Source organism: Rhipicephalus microplus, chromosome 2 (assembly GCF_043290135.1).
Source record: "Rhipicephalus microplus isolate Deutch F79 chromosome 2, USDA_Rmic, whole genome shotgun sequence".
Lineage (NCBI taxonomy): Eukaryota > Metazoa > Arthropoda > Arachnida > Ixodida > Ixodidae > Rhipicephalus > Rhipicephalus microplus.
In genome coordinates, this window is record NC_134701.1 from 196,608,686 (window position 1) to 196,621,086 (window position 12,401).

At 45.7% G+C, this 12,401-nt stretch overlaps 1 protein-coding gene and 1 long non-coding RNA gene across 3 annotated transcripts in view; one reads left to right on the forward strand and one right to left on the reverse strand.

Moving 5' to 3' along the window:
- Window positions 1-8,923, reverse strand: part of Nelf-A (Negative elongation factor A) — a 63,927-nt gene extending 55,004 nt beyond the window's left edge. Inside the window, exons 1-3 of one of the 2 annotated variants that reach the window (XM_037421703.2) lie at window positions 8,685-8,923; window positions 5,655-5,826; window positions 2,763-2,924 (exon numbers count right to left, since the gene is read on the reverse strand). In XM_037421703.2, coding sequence (XP_037277600.2) covers window positions 2,763-2,924; window positions 5,655-5,826; window positions 8,685-8,894 — 544 coding nt within the window. In that variant the 5' untranslated portion in view covers window positions 8,895-8,923. Of the gene's footprint in view, window positions 1-2,762; window positions 2,925-5,654; window positions 5,827-7,710; window positions 7,814-8,684 lie in introns of those variants that run through there. The other variant, XM_075887214.1, reaches the window with a different exon arrangement.
- On the forward strand, window positions 8,448-12,072 carry LOC142796478 (uncharacterized). Its single transcript, XR_012893864.1, has 2 exons — window positions 8,448-8,626; window positions 11,803-12,072. It is a non-coding gene; the product is annotated as an uncharacterized LOC142796478 (long non-coding RNA).
- The last annotated feature ends 329 nt before the right edge of the window (window positions 12,073-12,401 follow it).

Here is a 12,401-nt window from a genome sequence, read left to right on the forward strand (position 1 = left end):
CATCATCATTTCACGAGAGGCTGCAGCAGACTCCAAAGAGTGAGCATGAAGCACAAAATTCTTTCAGCCGTGAGGCTGTAAAGCCCATGACACGGCCACTTCATGACTTCAAGTCAACGTGAGACAGCATCCAAGCGCTAAGAAAAGTGTTGGTTATATATACACTGTGAGCATTCCCTAATTTTGCATTCAGGCACATTTAGCTATCTGGACACGTAAGCTATTGCTATTACAGTTGATACCCGCAATAACGAAATCGGCAGGAAAAGCACAAATTTCGCTCTTGCGGGAATTTTGTTGGCGCAATAATGCGGCAGAAAAAGACATAAAATTTACAAAAAAACACACATTTTATTTCCAAAAGTCAGTAGGTTTACTTTGGCGGGCCTTACCATGCAGCAATTTCATGCCTCTCGACTCACACTGTAAGAAATGGTCCATCGCCACGTCGTCATCGTGCTCGCCGAAAAACGAGCGAATTGTGTCGAAGGCATTCACCACATCCTGCGGGCTTGTTATTTTCTCTGGCTGCTCCGGTCGTTGCTCATCCGGATCGGCCGCCTCGCACACGCTACTGACGATGGCTTCATCAGTCACTTCTTCGTGCATGACGACGCCTTCACCCGCGCAAACGCACTCATGGACACCGAGGCCATCGGGAATCTCGTTTGCCACGGCACAAAGTTCGCCCCATGCACTGGTAAGTGACGGCGGCACTGCGCTGTTACCAGTACCGTCATCAAGTGCGCCTACAGGCGAACCTTCTTCCAGTTCCGCTGAATCAGTGCATGATGCCTGCGGAGTGACAAGGCCGGCATGTGTGAAGCAATTCGTTATCATGGCTGGACTCGTCCCAAACCATGCGGCGGCGATCATCTCTAGCGCCATGAACATGTCCAAGTCAGTGGGGTGCTTCATATGTGTATTTAGCAGCAAACGCTGAATCAGCCTCTCTCAGTAAGCGCACTTCACGCTGCGAATAACACCCTGATCGTGAGGCTGCAGCACCCAAGTGCAGTTTGGTGGAAAGAACGCCAGGCGCCCGTTTCTGAGCTGCACATCGACGTGATGGGCGCTACAGTTGCCGGGAAGAAGGCAGACGGACCTGTTTGCCTTCCGCATGTTGGCATCGAAGGAGTGGAGCCAGCTGCTAAAAATAGCCCGCATCATCCACGACTTCAAGTTCGCGATGTAGCTTACTGGCAGCCTGCGATTCCCCTTGAAACCGTGGGGCTCCTTGCTCCTGCCAATAACGAGCATTGGCCGTTTATCTGTGCCATCCATGTTGGCACACAATAAAATCGTCACACGCCACTTGCTGTGCTTGCCACCGTGGCACTTCTGGCCTTTAAAGTCCAAGGTCTTGGATGACAGAATTTTATAAAACAATGCCGTTTCATCGGCATTATATATGTCCGAGGGCTTGTACTGGCCGCGCAGTTCTTTGTTACTCAGCAGCCACATCGTCATTGTCACAGAGTCGACAGCTGCTGCCTTCCCGGAGATGACTTTGGCCACGATGTCGTGGCGAGCTTTGGAATGGCTCAGCCAGCCGAGACTCGCCTTAAAGTTGTTGTGGCTGAGCATACAAGTGAAGTCTAGCGCCTTCTGTTGCAGGATACTGCCAGATAATGGCACCTTGTTGGCACGTTGTTCACAAAACCACGCGAACACCGTCTTGTCCACGTCCGGGAACGCTGCAGCCGTCATGGTTTTGTTTCTTGCACTCGTGCTGTTTTCAAGTGCACCAAGAATAGAGGCCTTGTTCTGGAGAATCGTGGACAACAAGCTGCAAGGAACGCCGAATTCTTCGGCGATGTCCACTTTTTTTTCTGCCCTTTTCCACCCCGCTGATGATTGCAGCTTTATCTTCCAGCATGATGAACTTCCGCTTTTTCGTTGGGGGCGGTATCTTCGCAGGCAGCAAAATCGGATGAAGCAATTGCATCACACGGTTCACGTTGCACCAAGCGACCAAGCAAACTCTCCACAAATGCTTTCACACACGCGACCATGTGTTCGCAAAGCCGACAAGGCCAAGCACAGAGCCAAGCCAACGAACGACACTCCATGACGATTGTGGCTTTGGCTACGTAAGTAGTCCGCGATAACGAGCAGGTGTTTCAGCAAGCCATCATCATCATCTTTGTCGCCAGCTTTACGTTTCTTTTGTAAACAATGATGACGGCTGCTTCTCAAGTGCACTTAGCCATAGTTTTGCACAATCTAAGTGTAGCATGAATGCATATCAGCAGTTTTCGAATGTAAATGTTGCAAGAGTAGATTATATGCGCACTCAGGTTTCAAACGTTTCATTAATGAGAGACTGCGGTATGAATATTTCTCGTAGTCGCGAGTTACAAAAGGCATTGACTCCTATGGGCGTTCGCCGGTGCTCCAAAAATATTTCGTTGCGGTGCGAATTTCGTTCTCTCAGGATTTCGTTATTGCGGGTTTCGACTGTATTACTATTATTTGACATGCATACTTTACATCAAGCCTGAGAAAATTCGCAGATAGTAAACTCAGATATTGTTCTTATGTGTTTCTCATAAGCCACACATACAGCAGGTCATAGCAAAACAGCTTGGCAGAAGCCTTCAGGAAAGAGAATGCTTTGTGAAAGGAAGAAATTGCAGCGTTATGCTACAGTCAGTTGAATCAAACTTCATATACCTGTACATCTCATGACTAAGTACAAGAAAAAAGCAGTGCTGATGCAAGATAACCTTTTGGAGGTCAAACACAGGTGAGCAACTTACACTTTTGGAGCAGTTCAGCACGGAGGGCGGCTGATTTGGGCTTGCGCTTCAGAGCAAAGTGCTTGACGGGCTGCGGAAGCTGGCCGACCAATGCGGTCAAGGCATGTTTGTTTAGGTACAGGCACTCCAGGGGAAGGATGTTCTTGTCAGCGTGCTTTTTCACTGCAGAGCACATTATTTTGCACGTCATACAAAAGCAGCAAATAATATTTACACAAATGTAGGTCGAGCCATTTTGTCTTAATTTCAACTCGGGGGTCGACCTAGAATTCAAAAACTAGTTTAGATTATAGAGCCTTTTTTAAAATGAACCCAACATATTCTCACCAAGCTAGCTTTCCTGCACAACTTTAAAGCACTGCTGTGAAGCCACCTTGGCACACTGGAGTTTGACATTGTTTTTTGAGACATCGTAAGCACATTTTTTTAGTGTGAGAGAAGTAAGCACTTTTATTATACAAAGCAGCACAGCGTAACATGAGCTAGTGCTCGTATTCTTCTTTTTTAAATTTTCTTGCCATGCGATTTGGGGGGGGGGGGGGTCGACCTACAGTCGTTTAAATAGGGTACATATTCTACAGGACTTTAAAACAAGTACATACTATCCTGCAACCACTGATGTTACAACAACCAGATATGTTATGATAATAACTGCACTGTTCATAATGGCCAGAAATTTACTCACCAAACCTGACTAAACCACCAGTGGACTCTGCAATAATGCATATAGCTAGGATGCACCATTCAGGACAAAGACCACCACAAAGCAAATGCTCACGGCAACAAAAGCTCTAATACAATGTTGTGCATTAAAGGGGCACTGCAACACTTTTTTGAGCATGCTCAGAGGACGCTGCCTATTGGTAGTTGAGGCTCCCGAGAACAGGCGTGCCAAATACTATAACGCAGTAGAGCCCTGGAGTTTACACTAAAATTTTCAGCTAAAAATCGCTCTCTGATTTCAACAAATGATGCTACAGACTCAAAAAACACTGCACCACGGGCCAAGTATCAGCCATTGGCTGATTTGAGCATGGCACGCTCAGTCGTTATTAGGGTCGCCATGGAAGGCCGTGACAACTTGTCTACGTGTTCACGCGATCGCATTGAAAAGCCGCGCATTCGGAGAAAAACGCACTCAAGGGCACAAGGCGTGCATGATGTATTTTTCCTCTCATGTCATCCTTCCCTGCTAAGCTTCCAATGCTCTTGTTGGGATGAGAGAAAATAATGCAGTTGCAGCAGGAGAGAAATCTTTGTAACTTGGGTCATACTGGACAGATTCTGAATATTTCCACAGCGGTGAATTCATGAGGCAATGAGCTCCTTTAGCGAATCCATTCCATGGCTATCTAGAAGGTTAGCTAAGGCACAGCCTTAGCTAATTTTCTCCATCTCCAAAACATTCTTGTTACTTTAGGTTGCTCATCGTGCTTGATCATGTTATAACCAGCAATGCAAAGTCATGACCTGCAAAGGACAATCACTAGCTTACCTCATCCTAGCGGCCTGCAACCCAAAAGAGTACGGTCAGCGCACACGTGTAAAAGAACGCTGTACACGTGCAGCAAGAACACTGGTTGAGAAGCGCATGTACGGACCAGGAGACATAATGAGTGCATCGCGTGTGTGCTGGGAGCTCTCTCTCTGGCCTTCCCTACGTAAATATGAAAATAAAGCATCTGTTCTTGTAACTAAGAAGCCTCCCATGAGTTTCTCCTTCCCTGGCGCCTGGGTGACAGCCTGTAACTGTTCCTCGATCACACAAATCATGTCAAAGAAGTTTGCTGTTTCTTATAAGCACTTGCATCACATCTTGTAGTGTGCTTTCTTCAATACTTCGTGCAGGTGAATGAGCGGGAACCAATGGTGTGATACACAGACCAGTAATGCCATAGAGCATCGGCTGTAAATGCATAAGGGCTGAAAAAGTACACAGGCTCTCTCAAGGCAAGACATACGTAATATTTCACCTAATGCAAAAAGCGAACTCCAGTATTGTAATAACAACTTAAAGGGGCTGGCAAGCAATTTTTCTCAATCCAATTTTTTTTACGACGCGACAGAAAGCTCACCCTTTGTAGTGTTTGTGGCTGCAGTAGTCAATCCCAAAAGCACGTAGTTATTTTACAAGCGGCAATTTTAGATCTGGAAGGCTATAAACACGAACGTACCTTTCCTCCAGCAAAAATGAGAATTCATAGCGATGCCACCAGATCTTTACGCAATTTGTGAAAGCTGCCGCCATTCTGCTTTCGCTAGAGTTCCTATAACTAGGCTTAACCATCGTTCTTGCAAGCTTTTCAGCTATTTTTGAAAATAAGCTGTTACAATGAGATTATATACCTTTCCTGTATTAATACCGCGTTGCATGCACCTGTACCTAAGGTTGCCCGTGCCTGTAATGTAACATTAATGCAGGCCTATTATGTAGCACAATCATGGAGTAGTATAATTTAATATAAAGGAACAAACAACATTTGAATAGCAACAAAAAATATTGTCGAAGGCGTAGCAATATTTGAATAGGAACAAAAAATATTGTCGACCGCGTATAGCAATCTACAATCACGTCGCTGGGTACATCAGATCGTTAATGTCTTTGCTGCCAGAGGCGAGCCAATAAAGAAATAAAAATATAAATCCACCTCTTACGAAAAAAAAAAACAGGGTTGCTTTGAGTCAATGCAAAGGATTCTCGATCCCCCAGTAGAGTCATGTCTGTCAAGTTCTAGGCCGTAGTCAGTCCCTTTAATGCTTGAAAATGTTACTACAAGAGTGTTCCCTTGTAGAACAATACATGACAGCATGCTTGAACAAGGAACAGCAGCTAGTATATTTTGAGAGTCATGTAGTGGTCTTACGTGATCTTTACAGCGACAGGGGACGCACCTAGCTTTCGGAGGTCGTTGCAGAGGTCGACAAAGACGCCGGAGTTCTCCTCAATGTTGAAATTCAGCGTTCCACTGCCTGGAAATGAGCGCAGCAGCTCAGCGAGCATACTGACCCACTGGTCGCTGTCGGCCGATGCCACTTCCAGAATGTCCTCCAACTCAGTCTTCCACTGGTGTTGCACGAGGGCAAGAAGGCACCATGGGGAATGATAACAGAACATCAGAAAATGCGAACTTGTATAGCCTAACCTAGCCAAACTCCATTAACCCATCCCAACTACACCTGAGTTCATGAGGCCATAAATTCTCGGCTTTCACATAGACTGAGCTGTTCCGAAACTTCTATCAACACACCCCTCAGGATGCATACATATTATGCACTGCAATAAACTATCTCTGCTTTTTTCTTAATCCAAGTATCTGCACTGCCTAAGATGCCTCTCATGACTATGACGCATGCAAGAACATGAAGCTTGTTTGGAACAAAGATTACTAGCATATTCAAACAGTGCGAGCAATTGAGCAAAAATGGTCTCAGATTGTTAAGCAAGTCATCCTACCTTATCTTGCAAAATCGACAATAATATGAGACATCTAAATTCTTGAAACGAGTTCATCAGCACAGTAAATCCCTAACACATCTTTACTTTATAACTACTCAACGTAATATTGCAAATTGCAACGAAGTTCATTACAACTGCAAGTAAAATGAAAACAAACAGATTTTCTCCTCAGATACGCTGAATACAGCAATCAAAGTTTAGGATTCGTAAGTAAAATAAATACCACAAGATGAGCGACAGTTCAAAAAATGCTGTCCAATTTGTTTTGGATTCTTATCAACAAAGCTTTAGAATGTAAGTACGACGGCAAGGCTGGCTATGCTCGATAAAAGCGTAAAGCTGGGTTAGATAACTGTTTTCACCAATGAGCAATCATTTTAAGATTGACACTTTGCTACCCTTTGCTCTTGCAACAAATTTAGTCACTATACAGAGGCGCTCCCTAGCAATTATGGAATTCATGCTAATTATAGGCTTTCACTTAATAGATACTCCTATTCTACTCTCACTGTCTAGATTACTCTACTTTACTAAAAAAAAATGAATCACTATTTCACTGTTTAGATACCCCTACTTTACTGAAATACGAAAAAAAAGGACATCTTTCCCCCTCCCTGTGGCCTGTCACTTTTTTATTAACGCTAGTTTCTTGCCAGTAACCAGAAGACTAAGTTTAAAACAACTTGCATTTCAATTCATAACTATCGAATTCATCCCCACTGTCTCATCTGCATATATGGCCGCAATAAAGCCTCAACATCCCCTACAGACATGGACCACGATGGAGTGTCTAAAAAGGTGTCAAATTTATACAAGATAGTTCCAAGGCACTCGATATTGCATTCCATAAAAGAAAATAAAAAGATAGGCCGTCTTATACAAGTTTCAGTAATTATAATGCTAATTCACCTTTCAATTGAATGTCTAATTATTCTGCAATCTATCATCATCGATTCTCGCATAAAAAGAGTCATACATTAGGCTCAACACGCATGCCCTGCTTGTTTTTTGGTTACATTCGTTATGAGCAGAGAAAAATAATACTCCTGATGTTGGTTCTAAAACATGGCATGTTGAACCAGTGTCAAACATGGTAGTGCATCCAGCAATGTGACACTCTGCAGCTATATGTGGTACAGTAAAGTTGAATGATGAATACTAGCCCAATCAGAAAGCCTGTACAAACACATGCACTGCATTTCAAGCCATATAAAGAAATATGTGGTGCGTGTCGTGCCTCCATAATAGGTGTGTACAATTCTATGCACTGCCACTGAATGGAATATATGAAATCGAAAGTCTGAAGTTTCTTTATCATAGTAATGTTGCGCTACCTTCATTAATTTGCTTGAATTACCAAATAAGTGTGAAACATGGAAAGCCAACACTGAGCGCAGTGTTACAAAGACACAAGACAACAGCTTAGCAAACAGCTGTTTCTGTACAAAAATACTTCCCAGTAACGTAAAGTGCTATGTACAAGCACCCTACCTGATATGAATCCCCTAAAGTGGACAAATAAGCGAAAAGACGATGGAGAGAAAAGCGCCATGGAGATCATATTTTGAGTGTTGGCTGAAGAAGACAGGCTGTAGAAACACGTCAACCGAACACAGAAATGCGTTTCACATAAGTGTAATGTGGGTGTAGCACATCCGAGATGCACCATCCCCAAAGCACAAAACGGACACATAGTGACAACAGTCGTGCCACTGCGTTAAATTGGGGTGCGAATACGAACCAGTTGCAGTGCTTAATGTGCTAACGCCTATCCCGTGACTGATAGTTTACCAGGCGCTATGCAGCTCATAAAACCAGCAGCTAGGCTGGAGATGGTCACTAACACAGACAACAAGCGCGCCGATTGTTTTCTACACTGATGTTTTCTGCACGATGTAGTGGTCTAGCTGATCGCTGGACCACTACATCGAACGGCATGGGCGCAAACACCGATTTTATGTTTACAGTGGCGATCTCATCTTACTAAGCGCGCGCGAACCATTCTGCTCTGCGCCACGAGAAACTCTCGCCAAGTTCGCTACCACACTCGCCGCGCCTACTATGGAAATGAGGGCTTGATGAGAAACTACGAATGCAAAACACTACGGAAAAACACTACCGCGTGTTCAAATCGAGTCCGGCCGGGTAAAAAATTTACAATAAAAACACACGGAAACATGTGCAAAGGCAGCTATGACGTACGCGAGAAGTCTCGACGTAAGTGGCTATCGCGGCGTTCAGCGGCACCAAGCCGCCGCGCTAGTCCTGTGACACCTTTCCAGCTGGTGTGTTTACCAACCAGCCCAGTGCTACCTCAAGCGGGTCGCAGCTGCGCACACAGAGCTTAGACAAGCGCGCAGAGTGTCGTACACCGGCACGGATACTATGTAGAACAAGCTGAACGCAAGTAAGTATCTCGCGGACGCTATTAATAAGGCGAAATATAGCTGACACGGAGGTCTTACCTCTTCGACATTGCGCCTCGGTATGTGCAGGAAGGAAAGTAACAGTTTTAGCTTAACCTGAGACTGTAGGTCAATGAAACACTCCCTGATGTTTTTTAACACATCCTGGTTCAGCTGGGAACAAATGGAATAACCCGACCACAGGTCGTTGCTTGTTCCGAGCTTGTTGTGTAGCCACAGCGAAGTGTCGCTGTCGCGCACGTACGCCATCTTGAAACGAACATTTTTTTGGGCGCCATTTTGAGAAAATGGTAGCCTCAAACCGGGCTTCGCCGCGTTGTCTCCCATTTTGTCCGCTTCAACTTTTGTGTCGCTTACAGCACTGAGCTTTCGGTTTCGGTTCTGTTTTTTTTTTATTGATCACTGGCGTTCATTTTACCTTTCGTTCCAACAAGAACGATTGCACTCGACAAGTAGACAAGGTAGGTGAACGATGTATATATCCAGAATGGTGAAAAAGAATGTTCGGAGGTATCTTCGTTGCATTGTGTCTTAAACACTGCAAGAAAAAAAAAGAAAAGAAAACTTTCTGTAGCGATTGTGTAGCAATAAATCCTGCGCTAAATTATTAATAATTTCAGTTGATATTTTTAGTCTGACTATTTCTTGGCGTACAAATGAAATTATACAGCCAACCTCCTCGAAGTTGCGGGAATGTATAGAGCTCAGTTTTGTTTACAGAGCTAGATTCAGTCCGTTGACATGCTGTGATTTGTTTTTGATATTGTACGGAAACGAGATTTATTTAACATTGAAAGCTGGCGGCGCGCACATGAAGGCTCCCTATGAGCAAAATGGAACAGCAGCGCCGTAAGTCCAAGATGGCGGGCGATATTCATTCACAGCTATTGTGTCGTTCAGGCAGACTTGACATTTTAAAGTAGTATGCAAGGGGAGTGTTGGACAGCTGCCAGCTCGAGACGATATCACGTGCTACGTGACGCCAACAGGCGAAAGTAGAATTCTATACTCGCCGTCATCGCCACGTGCATGCGCTAACACTACCGTGCTTAAATGCACAGACATACCCGATAAAATGTATGGGAAGGAGACCATTGCCGTAACTCAATTGTTAGAGCACGGGACGCGCTATTCGAAAGTTGCATGTTCGGTCCTTGTCAGTGGGAAGTTTCATTTTCGTGCACATTGAATTCCAATTTATATCAAAATTACTACAAATAATTTCCCTTGGCTTCACCGTCAGTGGTTGTAATTGATGTGTCGAATTAAGAAAACGAGTCGTTAAACTCCCTTTCCATCTAACACCCTGAACAAAGCGTTTTCACCAGTGGTGAAAACGAGGTGTAAGGCTGGGGTGTTTGGCAAGGATCACCAGTGCTTATTATGTAAAAAAAAATTACCTGAACGTGTCAATTAATGCCGCTTAGCAGAGGTGTCGCGAACTTTTCAAAACATGTGAGAGCGTACCAGACCCTTTAGAGGTATGTATATATCGTCATACTTCTAGTCTTCAAGCTTCCCTTTGGACTGCATACTGTCTTCTTGATGAATGTAGTTGCACAACACACTTTTGAAAGCCCGGCACCACCGGAGGGCGTGCTTGGTCTTTGCCGCCTTCTCATTTATCAAGGCTTTCTCTGCTGTACATAGAAGCAGCCTCATCAAAGGGATATCTTATCTGTGGCCGCGGTTGGCCAGTTTAGACTCGCTGTTTGTATCGATGCGCGTGCCTACCCACGCGTCGCCAGGAATGCCCTCTAAGCGGAGTCGTCTTAGCAATGATATAAAGTCTGCGGTCTTACGTCCCAAAGCCAGGATATGATTATGATCGAGAGGCGCCCTAGCGGAGGGCTCCGGAAATTTCGACCATCTAGTGTTCTTTAGCGTGCACTGACATCGCACGTCACACGGGTTTCTATCATTTTGCCCCCATCGAAATGCGATCACCGCTACCAGGATCGAAACCGCCACCTTCGGGTCAGCAGCCGATCACAGTAGCCACTGTTGATTGATTGATTTTGTGGGGTTTAACGTCCCAAAACCACTATTTGATTATGAGAGACGCCGTAGTGGAGGGCTCCGGAAATTTCGACCACCTGGGGTTCTTTAACGTGCACCCAAATCTGAGTACACGGGCCTACAACATTTCCGCCTCCATCGGAAATGCAGCCGCCACAGCCGGGATTTGATCCCGCGACCTGCGGGTCAGCAGCCGAGTACCTTAGCCACTAGACGACCGTGGCGGGGCCAGTAGCCTCTGTTCCACCGAGGCGGACACGGAGTCGTCTTAGAGTGCCAGGAAATCATCGAGCAAATTGGTGCCATTTTTTTTTTCCCGTACGTGACCGTAAAGGCCACGGGCAGGCTGCAACGAGCAATGGTTACTGGAAGCACCGACGAGTGAAATTTTCGCCTTACAGTGACGTCCCGCGAAGTGGCAAGGGCCTCCCACTTGCGTCGCGGAAACCCTGACACGCATGCAGTATATGCCACGTTCGAGGTCTTGTGTGAAGTCGCCGCCTGCTGTTTTGCTCGAGCACCTCGAGGTAACCGTCGTGGGGGAGATGACCGTCACCACTGAGAAAGAGAGCAAAGTCCGTTTTCGCTCCGCTGCGCCGCAGGGTCGGCTTTGCGAGGTTGCGCGACACTTTCGTCAGCTCCGTCCGCAAAACCAATGTTACCGCCTGCTGCCGAGCACCATGACTTCTGAGATCTCCGGAATCTCTGCGTCGTCATGGTGTCACGAAATGACGTCATCGCATGACGTGACCGCTTGGTCAAAGGTGTACCGATCCAAGAGGCCACGCAACACTACGTAAGTTGCACGTTAGAAGTGTGGCAGCTTGGGCTAGTTGGTATGGCATGACGATAGTTATAGCGCGAGACCAAAGCGACGACACAGAGACAAGGACACGAAAGACCTTCTCGTCTCTGTGTCGTCTTCTTGTCTCTGTGTCGTTGTTTTGGTATCGCGCTATAACTATCGTCAAGTTGCACGTTACTTCATTGGAAGGGGGGGGGGGGACGGAGTAACAACGCCATCGACTGAGAATCCAGCAAGGTAGTTTAATGTATGTGTCTTACACTGTGGTATATTACGACTTGTAAGGAGGCCTTGACCCCAACAGCACAACTTATTGCATTGTCATGTGTGCAGCGGCAGGCTTTCACCTTCAAGTGCTACGAGAAGTGAGACATGCCGTCAATTTTTCCGTGCACTTCTGAAACAACTAGTTCTTCACGAGATGCCCTCGGTTCAGCGATGGTGATACTGGCCATGTTCGAGGGTGCCGGTGCGATCGGCTTGGGTGCCCCCAGTTGGGAACAAGGCCGGGATGACGAAGCGGCCAAGTGAACTCTACAGAAGCTGTCGGCACCATACGTAACCGTTCATCAATAAATATTTTTAAGGTGTTATATGATTAAAGATTGTTTCCTTGTGTGATTGTCGGCACTATTAAAATATATCAACAGCGTGGTCTTTTCACCGAAAAAAAAAAGTCATACATCATCAGCTCTCGTGCTGCTTTGAACAGAGGAAAAGTAATTACTAATTATCACGGTTGTTTGGGAATACGGCAGCCTATCTAGAAATTCGCTTTAACCATTACGGTGTCACTATCGAGAAATGCAGAAGTCTAAACGAATGGAACATTCGGTTGGGTAGAGAACCGGCCTCTACAGCGGTTTAGCAGTTGTGGTTCCTGACTTCTGACCAGAAGGTCCCGCGTTCGAATCCCGGCCACAGCGGCCGCA